At 41.9% G+C, this 24,569-nt stretch overlaps 3 protein-coding genes across 4 annotated transcripts in view; all 3 read left to right on the forward strand.

The window, feature by feature from the left end:
• frmd8 (FERM domain containing 8) overlaps nucleotides 1-3,095 on the forward strand; it is a 10,980-nt gene extending 7,885 nt beyond the window's left edge. Inside the window, exons 10-11 of the mRNA XM_005749545.1 lie at nucleotides 720-948; nucleotides 1,078-3,095. Of these exons, the coding sequence (XP_005749602.1) occupies nucleotides 720-948; nucleotides 1,078-1,187 (339 nt within the window). The 3' untranslated portion in view covers nucleotides 1,188-3,095. The remainder of the gene's footprint in view (nucleotides 1-719; nucleotides 949-1,077) is intronic.
• Nucleotides 3,096-4,305: 1,210 nt separating this feature from the next.
• On the forward strand, nucleotides 4,306-10,665 carry vps51 (VPS51 subunit of GARP complex). Its single transcript, XM_005749546.1, has 11 exons — nucleotides 4,306-4,761; nucleotides 5,147-5,276; nucleotides 5,386-5,532; nucleotides 5,628-5,847; nucleotides 6,042-6,933; nucleotides 7,065-7,280; nucleotides 7,391-7,474; nucleotides 7,559-7,693; nucleotides 7,780-7,901; nucleotides 9,639-9,726; nucleotides 9,817-10,665. Exons 1-11 carry the CDS (start codon nucleotides 4,585-4,587, stop codon nucleotides 10,075-10,077), a joined length of 2,472 nt encoding a protein of 823 aa, XP_005749603.1. The 5' UTR covers nucleotides 4,306-4,584; the 3' UTR covers nucleotides 10,078-10,665.
• Nucleotides 10,666-10,906: 241 nt separating this feature from the next.
• Nucleotides 10,907-21,861, forward strand: tm7sf2 (transmembrane 7 superfamily member 2). Of its 2 annotated transcripts, none has more exons than XM_005749549.2 (11): nucleotides 10,907-11,068; nucleotides 11,898-11,980; nucleotides 12,833-13,029; nucleotides 13,505-13,559; nucleotides 13,948-14,142; nucleotides 14,435-14,538; nucleotides 16,836-16,955; nucleotides 17,037-17,205; nucleotides 17,310-17,390; nucleotides 17,551-17,673; nucleotides 21,405-21,861. In XM_005749549.2, the coding sequence occupies exons 2-11, from the start codon at nucleotides 11,908-11,910 to the stop codon at nucleotides 21,563-21,565; spliced, it is 1,278 nt and encodes a 425-aa protein (XP_005749606.1). In that variant the 5' UTR covers nucleotides 10,907-11,068; nucleotides 11,898-11,907; the 3' UTR covers nucleotides 21,566-21,861. The 2 variants fall into 2 exon arrangements, with proteins under 2 accessions (XP_005749606.1, XP_005749605.1); XM_005749548.1 differs by having other exon boundaries at nucleotides 10,907-10,999.
• Nucleotides 21,862-24,569: the final 2,708 nt, after the last annotated feature.

Genomic DNA, 24,569 nt, shown 5'->3' on the forward strand with positions numbered 1-24,569 from the left:
AAAACACTTGACATGTCCAGCCGAAAACACTTCACACAAGTCCAGTTGCCTCATTTATATTATGAGTGTCGGGCCAAAACATTGGAGGAAATCTACAGTGTGTCATGCTAGACTGCAGCATCAAATGTATGCACAGTGCACTTCATCCGAGACCGACACACTGCAGTCAGTGTTTGCAGACGTGCTGTTTTCCTGAGGACCATGCAGGGGAAATGTTAGCCAGAGCCCTCAGGGAGGCTCTCGAGTCATGGGGACTGTGTGAGGGTCATCTAGTATGTGTCACAAAGGACGATATTTATTTTGTTTAAAGTGTTTAATAGCCTTATAGTGTTTTTAATGTGCATTTGCATTTCATATATTTTGTGAGTATTTTATGTTGGGTCTTTAGTCATTTGATATTGAAAAGTGTCATATGTCAAACATATGTCAAGATGTTATACATAAAAGCACAAAAATAATCACGTATGACTGAGTACTGTTCATTTTTTATTAATTAATTTAAGTGTAAAAAAGAATTTGTACTTTACGTGTGGCGATTATATAAACTATTCACTGAATTTACAGAAAATGCACTATATTGTGGTGAAGTAGTGACTTCAAATGTGATATTAGATCCCCCACCCCTCAGTCTTAGGATGTCTGGGTTCTGTAATAGGCCATTAAACAGCAGACTACAGCAGACTCAGTTATGATTTTTTTTCTTCCCCGCCTCCAACAAGGCGGAGCTCATGAGCGGCTTCATCGAGTTCTGCGTGGAGCTTAAGTCTGCGTCCGAGGGGGCAGCTGCAGCCGAGATGGACGGCGAGGTGAGTTTGTCACAGCAGCCCGGCGGACAGGAAGAAAGGAGCAAGAATGGGCGCGGCGGAAGGCGCGGGATGCTGCACAGGCAAGGCAGCGTTGTGTGCAGCCGAGTCCAATCGCTCAACACCATCAGCTACGTCGATGACGGTGAGGGCCAAACTTGTTTAACAGCACCGTTATCCTTTCTGGAGGTAGCTCCTTCTGTGCCGTTTCACAGTGTCAGAGATTTTTTTTCAGCCTTTGTTCATTTTTGTGTTTTTGTTTTTGTTTTTTTAGGAAAAGAAATCAAACGCTTGAAGCCCAAGAGAGCTGCGTCTTTCTTCGCCCGACAGGCGTCTGCAGTGTCGTACTCTGCAGTGCAAACAGAGAGTCTGGAGCAGGGTTAAAGTCGCCCATCAGATCTGACCCGATCCTCTCAGAGACCAAATCGGAACATTTTACACTGAGATTTAAAACAAAACAAAAAAAAAACGGAGAGACTTACTTTGAGCTTGAGACACTTATCTGCTAATATGTGAACATGTAAAGGACCAAATGACAGCGATCCAAGTGTGAGTGACAATATTTATCTTCTGAAGTTGTGTACATTAAGCGAGTACAGTAATGTGAAAAAAGATCTAGCAGCTATGCTTCCAAGGTTCAACTGAAGTGGCTGTTCCTTAAACAGCCTACTGTAAAGATCATATGATGAATAAGTGTGAGACGAGCCTTATAACAATCTTCAAACAGTGACTCCAGTCAATAACTGTTTTTGACCTTTCTGCAGCGCTCTGGAAGCGGATTTACTGCTATTATTCAAACATGTTGCACCTCAAATGAGTATAACCACTGCATTACCTCTACTCATCTTATCGGGGGATTGAGCATTAAGAATATTTAAAGCTTTCGTAACTCCACTTCAGACTTTTAAGCGATACCACAAACGGCAACAGTCAGCATGACAAACATTTTTCAGGGGACTATCTAAGGGTGCATTTCCGCTATTCTGCTTTTTTCAAACTGCCAGTGCCTTGATCTCTAGAAAGGGTGAAGCCACTTCAGAAAAAGTAGAAACGTTTCGCGTCCGGCTATCCTGACCATAAACAATCCTTATGGGAGCACATTGGCTGTGTTGTGGAGGACTTTTGTAAGTACAGGAGTTTTTGACAAGGTCAATATTAAGCGATATCTGCAGCTAGTTTGAAAGAGGTGGCACGACCGACCTGCTTTAAAAAATGTGAGTTTTAAAACTTCTCGTTAAAGAAGCTGCAACTCTGTGGTCACAGTATCAAGTGTTTAAATGGATTTGCACTAATAAAAGAATCGAATTAAAGCTATAAAACTGTAGAACCTGTGCAGGAAAAAATATATTCATCTAAAGATCATCCAGCACTGCCGCACCATGCTTGTATTCAAATATTAAATTTCAAAGCATGGACGATTAATACAAGCGATCTCTCGGCACACAGTCTAACCTGACTGTTGGACCTGATGAGCAAGAAAACTGATGCAATACTGTTCTTGTGCAACTTCTGACATGACAGAAGGTAAATTGAAAGTGTAGACATTAAAGAAACTAACAGTGTTGTTTTCTTCAAACACGGTCACTGTTGACATCATTGGGGGAAAAAGGCCTCGTTTTTTTCAGCTTTACGACAATGCGAAGAATTTCATTACTAGATTATTAGATTTATATAGCATTAAAACAATTTCTCCTTCACTTTATCTCCAAAAGCTACCCAGTCTGTTGACCCAGTTGTGACTAGAGAGCGGCTGTGTGTTCTGAACACAAAACAAGGACCAAGTTGTGGCCACACTGTTGAAAATCTTAAGTCTTTCCACCAAAGCAAGCCTGCCTGACATGCTGCAACCAAGTGTATGCTACCTTAACGCTGCAGAGACCGATTTTAGCCTCCAGCACTTGGCAGAGTCCCCCGGGTGTCACTCTGAACCCCACCCTAATGCTAACGGAGGCAGTTTCTGTCTCCACATCTCTGTAATAGCGCCTTCCACTTGAACACGTGCCCTCGTTGGAGATGTGGCGGCACATCTATTCTTCCCGACTCTCCTCAGCACGCAAACGGCAGAATGTTCTTACTTTTCTATGCTTCGACTTGTGTATCAGCTGCTGTCTGTATACTAACGCCAGCAGCACAGTATGTTGTTGCGAACAAACACTATGCATGTCACGTTGTAGGATAGGCATTCCGACAGTCTACACATCATGTGATGCTGCACTTGTTAATACTAATACACTGTTTCTAAACATTTTACAGCAGGAGATTTGTTTTGTATTGTTTGTTAGCTTTTATGAGAGAACATTTTTACTTTCTTTCGGTTTGTTTTCATGTACTTGCCAGTGTTTGTATATGTGAATGAAGAAATAAGTCTCAAACACTTTACAGAAGATTAAAGTGCCTTTTTTGTTTCTACTAAGTTGGCATATAAATTACTGTTTTGGTGCATTGAAACCAGAAAATGGACAGTTGTGGTATTGCTATGGTTTAAAATGATGTATTTCCTTTATGTTATCTGATGTGAGTATATTTGAGTAACTGGATGGCGGATGTTGAACGGTGTACTGTAATTCCTCTCGGTTGTCAGCTCGGCCTTCATTAAAATTATGGGATGATGCAAAGTGGCCCCGTTTTTCTGAACATACCTGTCATCAAATATTCCTTCCTCAGTGCTGCTGCTTAAGTGTACTAAAGCCATATTTTAACCAACATGTTATTCTGCATATGATTTAATAACATAACTTCATGCAAACTTCTCATCAGTATTTCTGTGGCATTTTGTTTTACTTTAACACTTGCAGTTGTAAATGGTAAATGTAAATTTCTTAGTTGAGTGGCCATCTTAACTAGATCCATTTCAAATTGTTTGAGGAAATAAGTTCATTGTTAAATGTTTATGTTTTAATATATGGCAGGTATGATAAGAGTTGATATATATCTGTAGAAAGCTTGGTGAGTGCTCCTGTGGAAATGATTTAACATGCACCTAAAACCTCTGATTTTCTGTTTATACAAATGATTTTCAAATACCTGAACTATATCCCAGATTATTATTCCTCTATGATTTTTATGTTCATGATACAATATAGACTTTTGTCACATTTTTAAATCTTATAATAAAAGTGTTTTTTTCCTCTGAGCACTCAAGGGATTAACATTTTTGTGTTTTTCTTGATTTCAACACTGTAGGATTTGCTATGATCACAGATTGCAGTATAATCAGGGCTGTATGTTAATTTTATCATACACATTTAATCCATTTTGGTGTCATCAATTAATTTTCCCTACAACCAATCTAAGCACTTTTATATGGCGTTACGTGCCAATTAGGACATGCGCAGTTGTGCGCATAACTAGAACACTTACCTGAACAATTATGAGCTTTGTCTCTGTCTATACTTTGCCAAAAAATACATTTTTACATAAAATACATAAATTTTGAAGCATTTAGTGAATAAAAAGCTAAACAAAGAGAAACTGCTCTAATTGGCTGTTTAGATTACGTGCACTGGTGGACGACGTAACACCGGATAGGCTAGAAACCCGGAAACAACAGCGCTTCCACCTAGCTGCTTCTGTCTCAGAGAAAATATGACATTTTCTGAATATTTATCCTGAATGAGTTTGTTGTTTCCAGTTGGCAGCGAGGCTAAACACACAGCGATTACACAGGAGCTGTGTGCTGCTAGTGCTAGTGGCTGTCGTTTGTCTCCTGTCAGCTGGTTTGTCGTCGCCTTTGTTTATCGTTATTTTACTTTAAACGTTTCACAGCTGGCCGCCGTTCATTATGGACGAGGGCTCGGTGCCGGTGGCTGAAGACCCGGGAAGGAGGCGGAGGGTGCACGGCATGTTGAAGCTCTACTACGGGCTGAATGAGGAAGGAAAGGCCCCGGAGCAGCCGGAGTCCCTGGATCCCTGCGACATCAATGGGCCTCATTTCGACCCGGAGCTCTATCTCAACAAGGTGCGAAACTGCTACTGTCATTGTAATCCGCTCAGTGGCTCACAAAGCTGGACTGCTTCAGAATTTTAGCGTAAGCTTGATGCCAGATAATAGAAAATGAAATGCTGAAATCGACAATACTATACACAGTGCAGATTGCAGTAATGTTACATGAACTGAAGAAAACACCAGAGTACTTCCTTCATTTGTCCCAGGTGTAATGTCACTACAGGTGAAGATGTAGATGGCTGTGAATTTTAAAACACTTTTTAAAAATCTGCTTCTGTCTTTGCCAAACAGTGAGGAATGAATCAGTTTTAATGCTATATCACACTATACCTAGAAGACACAAATGACCACTGAGCATACGTACAGTAACGTTTTTATTTTAAATATCCAAATCCAGCTCAGGAGGGAGTGCTCTCTCACGGAGCTGATGGACCAGGAGACCTGTATGGTCAGGCAGATCCGCTCTTTGGACAGCGACATGCAAACCCTGGTGTATGAAAACTACAACAAGTTTATATCTGCTACAGGTGAAGGAACATCATAAACACACACACTGCTGCCCTAACGTAAGCTGACATTAAATTGTGCAAACCTGGATAGCTGAAATATCCTTCTTTCTTTCTTTCCTTCTGCCAGACACCATAAGAAAGATGAAGAATGACTTCAAGAAAATGGAAGATGAAATGGATTGTCTGTCTGCTAACATGGCTGCGATCACAGAGTTCAGTGCTCGGATCAGCGGCACTCTTCAAGACCAGCACGCGCAGATAACCAAACTCTCTGGTGAGACCTAATCTGACTGTTTGGATTAAACTTTTTAATAGGTTGATTCATATTTTATTTATTTATTTTGGGGGTCTTACCATGTTTCACTCCAGGTGTTCACACTCTGTTGAGGAAGCTGCAGTTTCTGTTTGAACTCCCCGCAAGATTGAATAAATGTTTGGAGCTGCAGGCCTACGCTCAGGCGGTGAACACCCACCGCCGTGCCCGCTGCGTACTGCAGCAGTACAGCCACCTGCCCTCCTTCAAGGGAATTCAGGATGACTGTCACGCCATCATGGACAAGCTGGCCCAGGAGCTTCGACAGAAGTTCAGGTGACAATGACTAGTTATTACAATATATAAGAAAAATAATTTTAATTAGGATAAACAGCATGTTTGACACAACTGCATAGATATTAAAATTACAAATAAATAAACACAAATTGAGTTGACGGACCAAACTTCATGGAAAAAAATCACACGCTTCATTACATTTCTGCTTCTGTCTTTTCTTCTTGTGATTATAGGGATGGTGGGTCAAGTGCCAAAGATTTATCAGAGTGTGTGGAGCTTCTGTTGCAGTTGGATGAGCCTGCAGAAGAGCTCTGTGATAAATTCCTGAGCCACGCGCGGTCTCGCCTTGAGTCAGATCTTCAGGGCCTGGAAGCAGAGATAAGGCCGTACCCGTCCACAGCCACAAAAGATGCTTCCGCGCACGGGTTGTCGTCTGCAACAGCCCCCGGATCGCCGACCGACGGCTCCCCCAAAAACAGCTCTCTGCCTTCCCCTGCATCAAATACTGACATCCTGGAATTCATTGACAGAGGCTGCAATGAGTTTGTGAGCAGCTTATGCTTGGTAATCACTTCCTATCAAGAACTGTTTATCAACCATGCTCAAAAGGGCGAGCTGGCATCCAAAAATATTCCTCAGATGGCAAATGGCAAGCTGCATGCCTTTGTGGATGATTTGGCTGCTCGATATTTCATGCTTGTCGAGCGGAGAATACAAGAGGAGAAAGGGGTTGGGGATAACTCCCTACTTGTACGTGCGCTGGACCGCTTCCACCGCAGACTCCAGGCTGTGGCCAAACTTCTGCCTGGCTCAGCTGTGCCAAACAAGGGGACGGAGATTGTGATACGGGCGGCGACGGAGCGAGTCAAGCAGTACCTTTCCGCTCTGCAGAGCTTCTACATGGACAGCTTGACAGACGTGAGGCAGGCTCTGGCAACTCCTCGTCTCTCTGTGGCTGGCACTTCTGTGGCTGGGCCAGCCTCTGGCAGAGACGCTCCAACCAGCCTACCAGAGCTGCTCTCCTCCCTGTCAGCCTCAATTCTCAATCAGATTAAGTCGGTGCTGGCATCAGTGCATCTCTTTACAGCTAAGGACATCACATTCTCTAACAAGCCGTACTTCAAGGTGAACAAACTACCTTTTATAGTTTTCATGAGTTTGAACTAATGTGTAACATCATGTGTTACTGTAACCCTGCGTGTTGTCTCTACATTGTGCGAGTGATACCGGTTTATGTGTGTCTCCCCCCCTTTTAGGGTGAATTCTGCAGCCAGGGTGTACGTGAGAGCCTGGTGGTGAGCTTTATCAAGTTTGTATGCCAGTCTTCTCGGCAGTTTTGTGAGACCGCCGGAGACAAAGGAGGTTCAACTCCCCCAGCCCTTCTGTTGCTGCTGTCTCGTCTTTGCTTGGACTACGAAACCTCAACCATCTCCTACATACTTACTCTCACAGATGAACAGTTCCTTGTACAGGTATCACAAAACAAGGAGAACTAGCTCTCATTATGTTTTTGATCTCTTTTATCAGCCAGTCACCCTGCCAAAGGTAATGACAAGAATGTGCTTTTTGCTCTCTCTCTCAGCACCACAGTCCCGTAACACCTGTTACAACTTTATGTGCAGAAGCCAGGGAGGCAGCACAGAAACTACTCAACCATTATGTCAAGGTAGGCTTTTTATCAACAACCTTTAAAAGTCACAAAAGCAAAACAACCTTTTTATTTAGTTGCTTTATTTTTGTTTTGCTTCAGGTTCAGGGTCTGATTATTTCCCAAATGTTAAGAAAAAGCGTTGAAACCAGAGACTGGGTTAACACTATTGAGCCAAGAAATGTCCGCGCTGTCATGAAGAGAGTAGTAGAGGACACCACATCCATTGATGTGCAGGTGAGAGTTTTTGCAACTGTCCCAATGTCCTCGTGCACCCATGATCCCACATGAACGGGGTGTTTTATTAACCTTCTGCATGATAGGTTGGTCTCTTGTATGAAGAGGGCGTGAGGAAAGCGCACAGCAGCGACTCCAGCAAAAGGACTTTCTCTGTCTACAGCAGCTCCAGGCAGCAAGCCCGCTATGCTGCCAGCTACACCCCAAGGTACCATAGCTCTACACACACTGCTCAGCTGGTGGCAGTTGTGGTTTTGGGGTTTTTTTGGGTTCTGTTCACACCAGGCTTGGCCAACTCCAGGCCTCGAGGGCTGGTGTCCTGCAGGTTTTAGATAACACCCTGGGTCAACACACTTGAATCAAATGATTAGTTAATTAGCAGGCCTCTGGAGAACTTCAAGACATGCTGAGGAGGTAATTCAGCTTTTAAATCAGCTGTGATGGATCAAGGACACATCTAAAACCTGCAGGACACTGGCCCTTGAGGCCTGGGTTTGGACACCGCTGCACAAAAGTAGAGCAAGTAGAGTCTAATGTGTAGAAAATGAAACAATAGAAGGGCCTTTATAAATTTGTCCAATGTTTCCCGTCAAGATTTTCAATCAGCACTTGGATGTTCTTGAACATCTGTGATTTCAAACTTCCATAGAGAACAAATACCAACTCCCAAACAGGAGTTTTCAGTGGAAAAGGTTGGAGTGTTCAAGCTCAGAGGCCGTGCATTAGGTCAAAGGTGAAAATGCATAATTCATGTAGTTTACTTGCAACATTTACACAGTTTTGTGCTGCGAGTTTGTCTGCAAGGTCATAACGGTCTATGTCTAGAGGTATCTGAAGATAAATATTTCTGTAGAAACTGACTGGTATGTAAGCATGCAGCACATGTTCAACCTGTTTACAAGTTATGGCTCTCTGGCTTGTAACTTTGTCCTCTTAACCACAGAGCATGTGATCCAGTGTGCACTGCAAACACACCAGTGCAAGTGGACAGAATGGGATTTTCAGCAATTGACCTTAAAATAGTTAATAATAGTGCTAGCAGTGGTGCAGAGCTACCTATAAATGGGGCGAAAGCAAATTTTAAATCAGGAATGTCAAACTTGTTTATATCGTGGGCCACATGCAGCCTATTTTGACAGTAAGAGCCCCGGAAGTTTAACCAAACATTTAATCCCTAATATATCCCAATATAAGAAAAAGAAGTGTAATTTCAACACTACATCTCGGTTTTTCTACATAATGAAGAAAAGCTGCTGCAGTTAATGAAAGAAAACTGTCAGCATGACTCATTGGGCTTAAACTGTGAGAAATAAATTTGTAAAATTACAGAGAAAGATCTGGTAGCTTGTTACCATACCGTCCTATAATTATAAGGCTGAAATTTTTTTTGACTCACAGTAAAAAAAAATACAATATACAGTGAAAAAACAGGAATCTTTCTGTAATTCTTTGCCTATCTTACTTTACCTTTCTTAATTATTTTACTTTGCTGTGAATGGCCACAGGGAAGCTCTTTATAAGTAAGAAAAGTTTTAAAACTTCTGAAAACACAATAAAAATTCCAAAATGGATGCTTGCCTTCACATTTTTCCATGCCAGTCAGAGGGCCAGATTGGAACCTTTGTTGGGCCGATTTTGGACCATGGGCCTTATGTTTGAAACCCTGTTTTGGATTTTGATTCATTTATTTATTTATTTATTTATTTTGGTAGAGTACAGTGAGTGATTTTGGAAATGTCAGCATAAAGTAATGACATTGTAATGACATTTTAATAACCACTGAGTGGTTATTAAAATATTATAAATAAAAGGCACAGATACAGTGTTACATTATACTTGAAAGTACGATGTCAGTTGTTTCATAGGCATTTTTAATCATACTTTAACTTTTTTATTTTATTTTTAAACACATTTACTTGAACACTTGTCTTCTGTTTACCTTCAGTGCTCCCATGGATACCAATCTGCTGAGCAACATACACAAGCTGTTCTCTGAAAGGATCGACATCTTTAGCTCAGTGGAGTTCAACAAGGTGGGTGCAGATCTGCAGATGGTCCTCATTTAACAAAATGAAAAAGGAAAAATCTTAGATTTTCACTTGCACGTCTTTCTGCTTCCTCAGGTGTCCGTGATGACGGGAATTATCAAAATCAGCTTAAAAACATTCCTGGAGTGTGTCCGCCTGCGCACTTTTGGCCGATACGGGCTGCAGCAGATCCAGGTGGACTGCCACTACCTGCAGATGTACTTGTGGCGCTTTGTTTCCGACGAGAATCTCGTGCACTTCCTGCTAGATGAGATCGTTGGAAGCGCCGCCCACCGCTGCCTGGATCCCGCACCAATGGAGCAGAGTGTTATCGAAGTTATCTGTGAAAGAGGCTAAGGCTCGAGGGATGGAAAGATTTACACCGAAATCATGAATCCAAATTTAAACACTTCTGTTCTGTTCAACACTTGCTGTTCAGTCTGTTGATCCAGATCGAACGAGTCAGGAATGATTACTTTTTCAACACTAAATCAAACAGTAGTAGCTGTTAACTGACGGCAAATTTGTGGCAGATTTAAATCGAAGTGCTTGTCATTAAAGTCCAAATGAGCCTGTACCACTTTGGTTTGATATCGTAACTGTTACAAACTAACAAAATCATCTCCATCTCCTCCTTATACAAAGATAGAGTTGAATAATCCACTGTACAAGCTGAAGCTTTTAGCACCTGTTTCACTTGAAGGATAAAATATTGACCTTGAGTACATAATATTAATGACTACAGAGAGAAGCTGTGTCCTGTGAAAATCACATGTATTAATAAATAATTTTTAAGAGTGCTTTGCTGAATAATAATTTTCTGATTATGTAATCCATGTGTGTCTACCTGCTACCTTCAGGTCGTTTGAGTCTGTTTTCTGGGCTTGTTTCCATGTAAGGAATGTTTAAATGTAGCTTGTCTGCAATAAAAGGGTATGACTGTGGGATTCAGAGGTTGTGCTGTCCCTGTTGAAATCAGCTTGTAGATATAGCACTGCGCTCTGCACTGATCTAAACTTGTGAGCATGAGAGTGACTGAGGCGAATTTCACAACATTTTCTACTATCTGGAGGGTACAGCTGACTGTCGCCACCTGACGATCGCATTTGATTGGCTAAGCCTTTTTCTCCCACCCTCTTCTGATGACCGCGGAGACTCCTGATTGGCGCGGGGAGGATTTCGTGCTGCAGTAACGTAGGTGGGGGCGTGTCCGTGTGCAGGTTGCTGGATGGACGCTCACGAGCTGCCTTGATGCAAACATCCCATCTTGCAGTAACCGGTAAGAAGCTAAACAGGACTACAGATTTGCACTCTTCGTGTTTGCGGAAAGCCTTCAGTTCGTTCACAGGTAACTGGTCCGACCCGTGTTTCACTGTCCACAGCAGAACTGCTCAGGAACTGACAGCAGCTTGACCTGAACTTTGCCTTATTTATTTATGGCACCCATCGCAACAGTCCAGCACGGGTGTGCAGAAATAAGCAGCAATTTAAAATTTTATAAGAAAAAGGTTTTTAAATCGAACCATAATGACTTTCTGATGACTCTTAATCGTCTCGTTGACCATTCTCTTGCTTTTGGTCAAGTTTGATTATTAGCCCACATCTAGAATTCCCTTTGAGTATTTGAATGCATCATTATTGTGGCCTCGCCATTCAGTGTGAGGGGTTTACATCAAATATAGTCTGAAAAGTATGCACCTGTAGAAGAAGTACTTGGATCTACTCTGGTAAAAGTACAAATAGAATCATTTAAAAAATACTCTACTGCAAGCGGAAGCCCTCAGCTTTAGATTTTACTGAAAGAGGAGAGATGCCTTTGAAGTCAACTTCACTTTCCTGACAGCTTTGTTACAGAAAGAGTTCAAACGCTGACAGTCTTGTTGGTACAGTCTGGTGGAAATCTCAGTTTGTCTAACCTGAGGAGGGCCTCTGTGGGTTTACAGGGTTTATTAAATCAGTTATAAGTGCATTGCAGTGTGTATGCTCTTTGAATCTCCGGTTTTAGATAATCATTACTGATTGCTGGTAGTTGGTAAAAAGTGCCCAATAAAATGGAAATACTCAAGGGAAAAAGTTCAAGCTTCAAGATCTTAATAATAATACAGTCTCTGAGGGGTTTGTGTTGTCATTCTTACAACCTTTTAACCTATTGTATATGTTGTCTTCTTTTTAAACAGGAGCACAATAATGAGACCAAACAGTCAAGCACTCAAACACAAACTGTCACATGACTCAGAGAGGGAATTTGGAGGAACCCTGGGTAAGTCACAGCAGTGTGTCTTAATGTTGCGCTAGTAGACATCTTCGATTTAGTTTGATGTCACGTTGCCATGATCACAGTGCTGGGCATTGATGCAGCAGGTGCCACTGCTGCACTAAACTAGAAAAACAACAGCAACTTTTCTTTCCTTTGATTCATTCATGCATTCTGAAGCTCAAGCTGCTGTCTGCAAATGCAGTGCTATCACATTACTTGCATTTCCCTGCAGCTAAATGCTGTTGTTATATACAAATTAGATAGAAGCTAAGAGAATCCTGATTTTATAAAAGGAAGAAATAAGCGGTGGTGATCATTTTAGCTGACATACAAAAGAACGTTTACACTAATGCGCTATTTATGATGCTGACACTGCCTAGAGATGTGTTGTTTTATTAAATTGAGCAGTTTGTTTGGTGGACCATAAGATTGATGCCTCAGTAAAACTAATAGGATGTAGGATGTTGCACTGTAGTAATGATCGCTGGCATCACAGCATCATCTCCGTCATTACACCTCTAATCAAGAATCAAGGCAGCCTCCTATGTCAGATTCATCATTGCTGAAGTGAAATGTGCTTGATGCTTCATGTCGTGCTTTTCCAGTTAAGCTAACTACAGATTTCACATCCGTCACTACTGATGTTTACAGTCAGCTGACTGAATTGTTTTGCTACTCTGCAGTTATTAGAGTTATCACAGTTTACCTGCATATGCATTATTAATGTGCTGCAATGCCAAATCTCCACAGATGCTGTTTCACTTCTTTACATGTTGTCTCAGCCATGCTGTCTTATGATGCACCTAACCTGTCATCATACTTTTGTCTGATTCTTTAATTGTATTCATCTTTCAGGTGCCGTGTGCATTCCCATCTTTCTTCCGTTAACAGTGCTGTTCCTGATCTGTTTGAGCCGATCTCCTGAGGCCAGTTTGTTCCAATGGCCGCCCCCCCTCCCCTCAGCTGACCAGCTGTGGGACCCGCTGGCCCCCGTGCTTCTTCTTGGGTGGTTTGCTTTGCATGCAGTCATCTATTTGATGCCATTAGGAAAGGTACATCAGCCCAATTCAATGTGAAACTTACAGTGAAATCTGCTGTGGGTTTGTGATCTAGCTTATGTGTATAATGAAGCTGTAAACATAGCTTTATAACATGCTGTGTGTAATAATTAATACTAATAAATCAGAAGATAATTATTGTCTGTTAAGTTCCAGTCGGTGTGATCATCCTCTTGGTTAAATGACTGTACTCTGCAATTAGAGTTCTTTCAGAGCTACACGCCTCAACACTTCTCCTTTGCTACATACTGAGAAGTTTATAAAATACAGCAACCTGTATAATACAGTTCATCTGTGGCTATAGGCGCTCTCTGCCTATAGAGTCCAGCATTTTTACAGAAGAACTTTCTAAGCTGCACAATTATGAAGAAATGAGAAATGAGAAAGAATGGGTTGAATTATTGACCTTATGACACTGTAATAGGTATGCAGCATATGATTTGTGTTGTATTCTGCTTACTGCCTGCAGGTGTCTGAGGGGCTGGTGCTCAGAGATGGAACACGCCTCAAGTATCCCATAAATGGTATCGTTGAGCAGGGCGCGATATAACTACAAGCATTTCTGTTTAGGACAGAATCTGTGCGCCTTCAAGAAACAGATTTAAATATTAAACCTAAGTGTGAAATAATTTGTAATCCTGCTGCACTATCTGCAATGTTTCACAGCTATTCTTTAGTATTATACATGTTTTGACTGCAAATGTGTTGTTCACAGTTGTGTTGCTGACTGTAGTATATTTGAAAAAAAAAAGAAAAGAAAATCTAAAATCCACAGGTCTGATCTAAAAGTTGAAGTTACATAATACTCAGCTCTTCCAACTTTTACCTTTTTCTCCATGCAAGCCTCTGTCAGCCTGCTTATCTCGCTCCTCCAGGCGACAACATTTTGTGTTGTTTGTTTCCCTCCCTCAGGTTTTCATGGCCTGTGCATCAGCGGTGTGTTCCTGATGTTGTTACTGGGGCTCGGGGCTCCTCTGGGGTATCTGTTTGAGCTGCTGTTGCCTTTGGCAGTATGTGCAATAGCAGTGTCGTTCCTGTTCTCCATCTACCTCTACATCCGCTCCTTCTGGGCTCCTTCCCATGCGCTTGCTTTGGGGGGAAACACAGGTGAGATGTTGAGGATCATTAATAAAGGTTGAATCCATGCTAAAACACGGTTTGAACCCGGCAGCTGGCAGCATTCAGTGCGTCCACAGGCTTGTTGTATTGTTTGCTGGAGGATTTGGGTGTTCCTGTGGGTAATTATCTAACTGCCACGCTCAACAGGAGCTTGTAGGCATTATGCATGAGGCAAACTGTTAAGTGAGATAGCGCTCCTGTACTTGCTACTCTGCTACCTTTATGTCAGCATGTAATTATAGCATTTGATTTTTGTGATTTTCTCTTTGATATGATTTAGGAAACCCACTCTATGACTTCTTCATCGGGCGGGAGCTAAACCCCCGGATTGGAGATTTTGACCTGAAATATTTCTGCGAGCTCAGACCGGGTCTGATTGGCTGGGTGAGTTTACCCAGAGTAGCAAACTACTTGGCTCACCTTAACACTGTTGAAAGATTTATAAATACAGTACTCTATAAGAGAGACATTTGAAAACTGTCTCTAATGAGATAACAAGGTCCTTTTAAGTTAGTCGTCATCCATTCATTCTCTTCCACTTATCCAAGTGGCTCCACTATCCTATCCCTATAGGCAAGGTACACCCTGGACAGGTCACCACTATGTCTCAGGGTTAACACAAAGAGACAAACAACCGTTCACACTCGCAGCACACCAGAATCACCAGTTAAGCTAACCCCATTAACTGCATGTCTTTGGACTGTGGGGGGAAGTCAGAGTACTCGGACAGAATCGACACAGCCGCAGAGAGAGCATTCAGACTCTGCACAGATAATAGAGTCTTACCCGGATGTATTTGTAAGTGTGCAAAACACCTTCAGATTCACGTTAAATGCATTAAATAACATTGATGGTCATTTCTGTCCAAGAGCCCAACATAACCAACAGGTGGCGGTATTGCTCTCCTCTGAGCTTCCATAATAATTTGCAGTCTGTGAGTTTGACACAGTCACAATCAAAAGCTTTTCTCCCTGCTGACCTGACACAGTAAGACATTTGCTGGAGGACTGGGGTGCGCGCAGCTATCCGTGTCTGAGTCATCAGACTAAATTAGACTAAATGTGCTGTAGAACCTCAAACAAGATCCCTAAAATGACCACGAGGTTCTCAGTGTCATCGCTGGTCACAAAAACGACAGCACCGAGACTGCAGAAGGTTGAAGCGTCTCGGTAAAGCACTGATGCGAGCAGCCGTTTTCCTTTGGTATTTACAGTGTACAAAGGAAAAACCTTTGCACATGTGAATGTTTTAAAGCCATGTGCGTGGGAGAGCCCAGAAAAAGCCTCCACCAACTGGCTACAGACACTGTGTGGGATATTTTCATTTCCTGTTCAACGTCCAAACTACTTTCTTTTAACGTTCAGCATTTCACAGTTGTTGATAAAGTCTCAAATATTAAAGCACAATGGGCTTTCTTAATAATTTAATGGATTCCTTGGACTTTGGTATAATAGTGCCAAATATTGCTTCTTAGATCTAAATCAGCTTCATATTTAATAACTCAGTTTGAGTTATGGAAGTGTTTATAGCTCGAGTGTGAAATATTTATTTTGTTTCTGCATTCTCGGGTATCATCAAGTCGGAAAAATGTACACGACGTATGGATTTTTTTTCCCACTGGGAACATAAATGACAACAGTCTGGGGAATGAATGCAGCTGCAGAATATCCTTCACTCAGAAAGCATTTGGAGTGTGATAATGCATTTATTAATCATTTATTCGATTAGTCCAAATGGCAGACAATTGATTGGCGTGCACGCTGTAATTATTTGCACATTTTTTTGTTCTCTAGACTCTGCACTCCAGCTCATTCCATTTGACATAAAATGATGGATCACAGCGCCTAGTCTGGGCTTTCATTCGAGCACTGGAAAGACTCTGTGCGAGATACGGTTAAACGTGTCGCCCTGAATCACAAATAGTTCAAATGTAAATTGGACATTTACGCAAAAGACCTCACATGTGACCCAGAGTTGACTGCAAGCTGTCATTCAGACTGAGGTGATTCAGAGGAGGTGAAGAAGATATCAAGGACTTGTTTGACGACATGACCGGTTTGCCAAAGTTAGATTCATTCTTAATTTTCACTCAAGAAAACTGGAACAAGACCTGCAAATGATCTCATGGATGGATAAGGCTAAGACTTGACTTTTAATGAAGTCTATACTGTTTCATGTTATGTTAGATTAAATGTACCTAAATACAGAGTAGGTTTTTACTGTATGTTTATAATCAACTCATCACAGGAGGAATTTTCTTATTTAGAAAGACAGAAAATGGGACATGTGTCTTAGATTTCACGCACAAACGAAAGACTCGATTAAGTGAGACATTATTTGGCAGATTATTAATCCTAAAAACAGTGGCTCTGTAGTGTAGTGGTTAATTTGCCTAACACATGAAAGAGCCCCTGTTTGAGTTTGGGAGGAGATGAAAATCCCTGGGAGGGTAGCATCAGGTAGGGCATCATCCGTAAAAATCGCATATGTGGATCCATCCACACGAGAATAAGTGACCAGCCAAAAGAAGCTTTTTATTTATTGCAAAATAAATAGTAGAATAATGACAGCATCCATTTATTTTAGTTGGCAATCTCATGATCACAGAAGGAATTTGTCTGCCCGTGCAAATGAACACACGCAGCCCCACTTGTGTTCATCATTATTCACGACCCCCTCAGGTGGTCATTAACCTCGGCATGCTGATGAAGGAGGTGGAGCTCCGAGGATCCCCCTCCCTTGCCATGATTCTGGTCAACAGTTTCCAGCTGCTGTACGTGGCGGACGCTCTGTGGAATGAGGTGAGAGTCACACTTTTTTTTTCTTTTTACTTTATTTGATCACTGCTTTTATTTAATGTCTGCTTCATTTTGCTGTAACAGGAGGCTGTCCTGACCACCATGGACATTGTGCACGATGGTTTTGGTTTCATGCTGGTCTTCGGTGATCTGGCCTGGGTTCCATTCACATACGGCCTGCAGGCAGCCTTCCTGGTTGTGCACCCCCAGACCCTAAGTTCACTCAAGGCTGCAGCCATAATAGCACTGAATGGTAATCGCTTGTCAGCTCTTTTCTGCTGTTCTGCTGAAAAGTGGCTGAAAATGAATAATGAACCTTTTTTTTTGTTTGTTTTTTGGGGGTTTTTTTGCTGTCAGGTATTGGATATTACATTTTCAGACAATCCAACTCACAGAAGAATCAGTTCAGGCGGGACCCCACTCATCCAAGTGTCACTAGTCAGTTTGTTTCCCTCCGTTTTTATCTTTATCTTTTAATGCATTCAGATAAAGTCTTTTTTATTTTTATTGATTTCCTCCTCACATCAAAGTGGGGAGGGAGACAGAGAGTTGGTAAATCTTATTCAGAAATATCGGTGCGTTTTACGACTCCCTACAGGACTGGAGACCATTGCCACAGCAACAGGGAAGCGGCTGCTGGTGTCCGGCTGGTGGGGTCTCGTTCGTCATCCCAATTACCTTGGGGACCTCCTCATGGCCCTTGCCTGGTCCCTTCCGTGTGGTAAGACATCTTAAAAGCCCTCTGCCCTTTTTTTTTTTTTTTTTTGCTAGAAAAGAAGGCCACGCTGACATAACAGTTTTTTTTAGCATATGTGGGTGAAGTCATGGATAAGAGATTAATGTCAGGCTGAGTAATAATCATCTTCAGCCTTGTTTATTATTAGTATGGATAATGATGGCTGGTTGTGTTAATGATCCACTGTGAAATCCAGGTTCTTTTTTTTTCTCGGAAACTTTACTTGTATGTATGTATGTACGAAAGTTTTGACCTCCTCATTATGAATGTCACTAATCCCTGGATTAGTGACATTCATAGCAAAGTAACTCATAGCAAAAGTCATAATCTTTCATTTTTATTGTCATTATACCTCAAATTGGTCGTTTTAAGAAAATCTTTAAGTTTGTATTTAGCTGCAAGGACCCCAACCCCAAATGCATTTATTGATAATGAAGCAGCAAGCTGCGGTTTGAGGAAGCCTTTATCGGATTAGGGGTGACTCGTGAGCCTGGCATATACAACTGATCGCTTTGAGAAAGACTGACCAACAGAAGAAACAGGAGAGGGAGAATGAATGGGTGTGTCGCTGCCGCACACGTAGAGATTTACAGATCTATGGCCAGTAGGGGAGTGTTTGCGGCGTGCTCCAACTCCTTTGAGTTTATCTACCTTTATAATATGATTGGAAAGATGTGTTTTTGGTATTTAAATTGCGTTTTGTTAGGGGGGGTGATCCAAGGATTTTCAAATATTTTAAACTTAACCATGAAAACCTGGCCAAGTCCAACACCAGGAGCAAATAATTGCCAGTAAGTCCAAGCTCTCACTGCAAAATGAGGGCCAAATGGATCATAGCAATGGGTCAGATACCCCACACTCCTGAAGCACATACACATGAGGGTTACAGTTAGACCCCTTCTTCAAGTCCACAAAGAGCATGACTGGTTGTGCAAACTCCCACACACCCTTGTTGTGGAAGTTTTCCATTTAAATAAAGCCTGCAGACGAGCGGTAGCTAACATTCTTTAATCAAAGCACACAAAGAACAGACAACCAAGCTTGATGGAGCCCCTGCATGTCCGCGGGACAGACGGTCAGCAGAGTTCTCCCTGAGTCTAACATGGCTCTCAGTTAAATACCTTCTCCAGGAACAAAAGGCAGTACACAGCTGTTTCACACCTTAAGGTTCACACTCCCTTGCTACCTACCAGAGTCCTCGAAGAGACAAAAGACTCTTCCTGTGGAGTTCCTGTTTCCCCCAACATCCTTACTACACCCCCTACCATTTGTCTTAAGACATGTTAAAATCCAGTGGCACCAAGGCATTACAATAAAATAATGTGATTAATGCATAAGTAAAAGAACTTCCTATACACCCTCAAACATGCTCAGCAGGATAAAGAAGCAGTCCAGTATTCCACAACCAGGACGAAAACTAGATTTTACTACATACAACTTCTTTAACTGAGCTTCAGGAGGACCAATGTGGACAAACTTCTTCTCTAGTACATCTAGTAGCTTCATATTTCCAGCGAGGCTTAAAACTGTGATCCTTGTGTAATTGGTCCTGGAGGACATCAAGAGCCTTAAGATGCTTCTAGAGAATCTGATCCACCCCAGGGGCTCTGTGACCAAGGAGCTGTTAAACTACCTCAGTGACCTCACCCCCAGTGATGGGTTGGTCATCCCCCTCACTTCTTCTCTTCCTCTGGGTTTGACAATAAGATTGAGCGGGTCCTCAGTGGAAGTATTCCGTCCACTGCTTGATTATATTAAGTTGAGGTCAGCTGCTGTCCCATTCTGTCACACGACAGTATCCCTGAATCATTTCAAGGCTGTCCAAAAGTCTTGTTTCTTGCTCTCACCCAGTCCTCCCTGACCTTCCTTCAGCTACTAACAGGGCTGAACTCTTTGCTGGCAGAACAGACACCAGCCACTTTGCAGCTGCAGATTCGTGCAGCATGTTCCTCTTTTTAACCCAACCTTCCTTTGAGTGCTTCAGAAGTTGTGCTGGAGGTTGGGATGAAAATCTCACTCACAGACTGGGGGCTCTGCAAAATGGTCCTCACTGTACATTTGGGTACACGAGACCTGTCCAGGACCCTGCTTACAAACACCCTTCTTCTTGAACATGGTGTTTGTTTTTGACAAACTGTACTTAGCACAGAAGTCCAATAGATAAACATCACTCTGGTTCAGATCAGGCAGGCCATTCATCCTGATCAATCCCCACCTGGTCTCACCTGTTCTGTCACGAAGTGGGATGGACTCAAGCGCAGACAAGGCAGCTAGAATACAGTTCCGTTTATTACTATACAACACCAGGTGCAAATATATACAAGTGAGAGGGCGGGGGGAATCCAGGGCACAGGGAAATCCGGGAAAGGAGCTCTTCATGCACGAGGGACTTCACAAAAAACACAGCACACCAGCAAGCCCGCACAGCAAGGGTTCCAGGGAAACGGCATTCCTGTTTACAGACAACAAGTGATTAATCCAAAGGGTCAGCGATACGAAAAGGCAACAAGAGACTAGTACTCCGGAGCTTACTACCGAGGTTACTCAATAGTCCAGCGACGAGATGCTTCCAGCCACTGCCTTAAGTAGTGGATGAGTTTAGGCGATGAGCCACAGGTGTGTGATTAACCTCAGGTGCGAGGGCCAGGGGCGGGAGCCCGCAATAAGCTTTGCCCCGGCGAGACACGGCAAGCGTGAGAGAGGTAGATGTAAACAAGAAACATATGTAGCCAACCTGAGTCAGCCAGGCAGATACGGGGGCCATGACATGTTCGGTGCCCACGGTGGAGTCTTAATGGCAGGGGTACCCTGAACTGTTGCTCAGCACTTAAGGAACAAACAGCAGTTAAGACCTGTTTTACCCCTCCTCACCGAGCCGCTATTGTTTTTCTTTTTTCTCTTTTTTTTGCATTGTGGTAAATACCGGATGGAAAACAGCCTCAATCTAACTAAGCATTTAATGCCACATTTTGTGTGCTCTCAGTACAGTTTGATGTGGTTTTGGTTATATAAGGCATTAATGGCCTTGTGCACTGTGATTGTGATTTTTTTTTCAGACTACCTCCATGTCCTTATGAAATATTTGCATTACATTTGCAACTGGTGTGCTTCCAACAAAGGCAGCAGGAAACTGTTCTCTTTGTTCTTCTGTAAATTGCCCTGTTCTCTCAAAAACCCACTTCCTGAAATAGTGACTGTCAGACTTTTGTATAGCTGACACTCTCATTGGTATTCAACATTATGTGACTCATTTGTCTCTCTGCTTTTGTAATTGAGACGCATTCTTTAGTTTCTGCTTTTTATCCTTTTTTATCGCTGTAGCACAAACTGCAAAAATTTGCACTCCAAAAAAAAAGTGATGACAGATGAAAGCTGCCCTAACAAACGAGCTCAGTGGTCCCCTGTAAACCTGGACTGAGGAAACGCTGACTAAAGGGACAAGGGGTACTGCTCTGATTACTGTGATGAATCAACACTGAATATTAAGAGCTTAATTAGACTGGTATTCACTGCAGGGCTTTGGTACAGTAAAGACTGAATAGAAAGTAAACTGCTATTTGCAGAGGAGGATGTACACTTGATTGCAGCTTGTTTTATACAAATCACAAATGCTGATGTCAGTAGCAAAAGAAGGTACTAGTTTTTTTTCACCATTCATTACTGAATCATATAATACTGTCTTGTGTTTTTTGTCATATGTGCCTCTTTATTTATAGGATTCTCACATCTTCTGCCTTATTTCTACGTCATATACTTCACCGTTTTACTGATTCACCGAGAGGCCCGTGATGAAAGACAGTGTAGAGCCAAATACGGGCTGGCTTGGGACACATACTGCCGACGTGTGCCTTACAGGATTTTCCCTTATATATACTAAGAAGAAAAGAAGATGTGAAGGAGAGGGATCTGAACTGCCGTACAACTTATTGAACACAAACCTAGCAATAATTTCATGTAAATCTATTTTCAGTGAAACAAAGATGACTAGCGTCTGCGCTCCACATCTCTTTGGAAAAACAAATATGACTTAAATACTGATTGGACGGCAGAAACAAATCCATAAATATCAGTGCCTTTGTTCAAAGAAAGTCTGCGTAAAAGCGTTTTTTACAGTGTCTTGTTTTGTTGTTGTTGTTGTTTTTTAAAATGTAGTGCCACAGTAAACTACATTGGAAATAAACAACTACAAAACACCAAGTATTCGAAAGTGTTATTGAAATAAAATAATTATATTATAATATGAAGATAAAACGTGATGATGTTTTACATCGTTGCATTATGTATGCAGAAGTCAAGCCCATTCTTTTGTGAAAATGTGACTCATACACTCAGTGGACACATCCCTTTAGTGGGTTTCCACCACATCCCAAAGGTTCTGTATTGGCCTGAGTTTGGTAATTGTGAAGGCTGTTCAAGCACGGTGAACTCATTGCCACATTCAAGAAACCAGTATGACCTGATCTTAGCTCTGTGACGTTGCAGCATAGAAGTAGCCTTCAGAAGATTGGTCCACTGCGGTCATAAAGGGATGGACACGGTCGGCAACAATACCCAGGGAGGCTGTGTGCTATGAACCCCCCCACCAGAGTGGATCCACATTGTTTCACACCAAATTCAGATGCTACAATCCAAGTGTAGCAGCAGAAATCTAGACTCATCAGACAAGACAACATTTCTCCAATGTTTTTGCAATCTTCTGTTCACCTTTGTTCAGCCTGTGTAAACTGTAGCCTCTGTTTCCTGTTCTCAACTCAGGGGAGAGGTGCTCGGTCTGCTCTTCTGCTGCTGTAGTCCATTTGCATCAATCTGGCCCTTCTTCTCAGACTTTCCTCCACATTTTCTTCCGGAGAACTGCCGCTCGCTGGAGATTTTCTGACCGTTGTTTGCAAACCACGGAGATGGTTGTGTGGGGGAAATCAAAGCATATCAATGGTTTCTGAAATACTCAGACCAGCCCATCTGGCACCAACAACCTTTCTTCGCCATTCTGATGCTCAGTTTGAATTTCACTAGCTCTTCTTAATCATGTCTAAATGCACTTAATTGGGGCCAAGTGATTGGTTGATGAGATATTCGTGTTGATGCGCAGTTGTAGAGGTGTACCTAATGAAGTGGCCAGGGAGTGTAATTTTTAGTAGTAAAACCACAGCAGCTATTAGGAGCCACTTGCTATGAACATGTCTGTTTTTAGCTAGCTAACCTTTTAGAACCTGTTATCATCTTGTTCAAATGGATTCTCTTTCCAGGCTTCCAAGCTACAATAGCAGATGTTTGCCAAGCCTCTAGGCTTTTTAAACATTTGTTAGGCTTCATCTCTGAGCTCGCTCTGTTTCAAATTATTCTAAAGGAACAAGTACACGGCAGATATTAGTACCAGTAAATGCAATCAGAAGCTGCTGAAATGGCCTCTGTCAGCACTAAAGCAATAATTACTTCTTCTTGAGGTTTTGCATTAGAGTAGCTTCTTTTGCTGTGGAGGTGACAGGTGGCCACATTATTGCTGAACTGATGCATCACTTTGAGAAGAGGTTTTTTTGTTTAGGCAATCTCAAAATCTTTCATGACTGTGCGATGATCAGCAGTTTGGTTTTTATGGCGCTTCAATGCTTGAGCTTGTTTGTTGCCCTTTTTAAAAACAGATTGAGACGTCTATTCTATTAGGCTACGATGCAGATTCGTCTAAAAATAATGTTTGTATTATATTTGACCTATTCCATTATAAATCACCCTGCATTTACACTAGCAAATGATGTTTTTCTCACATGCAGTGAGGCGTGTGCGTACAAATGACAGAGCACTCTGCTGATGCACACCTTCGTTTTTCACCTTTTAAACCCATTTACAGTACTGTTGGCCTCTGGCCTCGCCTACACAAGCTATTTTGTGTTGTTTTTCAAATGCTAAGTGCTAATTAGGAACGGGCTTCTATACTGTGAATGTGTCTACATGGTGGCTAGACTCATGCTGAATTATTACATAAGCTTCTTAGCTTTTTATAGGATATGCGAATATTTGTGTGCATGTGCAGCATGTACTGAGCCTGTTGTTTTCCTCTGTTGTTTTTGTTCTTTTTAAAATTTTATTACATATTTTGTTCATATGGTAATTATAAGGCTGGATTACACCACAGATACCTGTGCATGTGACACAAAATAATAACAAAATATAACTTCAAAAAGTAACTGTAGTCAACCGCAAAAAGTGTTCACACATCATACATAAACCAACGAAATGACAAATCTCACCTGGAATGTAAACTCTAGCTTTGAAGTCAGTAAGTTCAGGTGTGGCTATTACACCAAGCCGCTTCTTATTAATATATATCAGTAATAAATATGGCTGACACCTAATATAGTGGCTTATAAATTCAGATTCAGAACATTAAAAACCAGCCAAATATCTTTTATTTCCTTTTTTTTGTTGTTGTTGCAGTAGTTAGCCACACAATAAATGACAAAAGGTAATTAACCTACTTTAATCACTTAATATATGTCAGCTAGGTCTGTCACACAGGCACAGAGAGGCAAATAGTTGGTGTGTGCAGACAAATTGGCATCTTCCATGCAAACTGTGGGTGACTCCAGCAATCTGCTAATCTGATAATAACCACAGGGACCACCACAAGGTGCAGAACAGATTTCCCCTAGCGACTGCCAGCTGTCTCCAGCAACTGCTCCCCATCCTTTTGGGAAATACACTTTTTGTCCCCAGTGACCGGTGGTTGCCAAGGGGTTGCTGACCATTTTCTAGGTCAGTGTGACTGAGGACTACCAGCAAACTACTGCAATTAGCTAAATCCTAAATCCCACCTGTTTTAACTTCTGGTCAACACCATTTTGTTTAATATAGTTGTTTATGGTCATTCAAACTGGAGTTCGAAT

Source organism: Pundamilia nyererei, unplaced genomic scaffold (assembly GCF_000239375.1).
Source record: "Pundamilia nyererei isolate P.nyererei 1_Seehausen unplaced genomic scaffold, PunNye1.0 scaffold00249, whole genome shotgun sequence".
NCBI classification, from domain to species: Eukaryota; Metazoa; Chordata; class Actinopteri; order Cichliformes; family Cichlidae; genus Pundamilia; species Pundamilia nyererei.

Bases quoted from the DNA above. Each gene is read 5' to 3' on its own strand.
- tm7sf2 (XM_005749549.2), top strand. From the start codon at position 11,908: ATGAGACCAAACAGTCAAGCACTCAAACACAAACTGTCACATGACTCA. The intron at 17,391-17,550 runs GTCAGTTTGTTT...GACTCCCTACAG, and splicing joins CACTCATCCAAGTGTCACTA to GACTGGAGACCATTGCCACA. The intron at 17,674-21,404 runs GTAAGACATCTT...CTTTATTTATAG, and splicing joins TGCCTGGTCCCTTCCGTGTG to GATTCTCACATCTTCTGCCT.
- vps51 (XM_005749546.1), top strand. From the start codon at position 4,585: ATGGACGAGGGCTCGGTGCCGGTGGCTGAAGACCCGGGAAGGAGGCGG. The intron at 5,533-5,627 runs GTGAGACCTAAT...GTTTCACTCCAG, and splicing joins GCAGATAACCAAACTCTCTG to GTGTTCACACTCTGTTGAGG. The intron at 7,694-7,779 runs GTGAGAGTTTTT...TCTGCATGATAG, and splicing joins CCACATCCATTGATGTGCAG to GTTGGTCTCTTGTATGAAGA.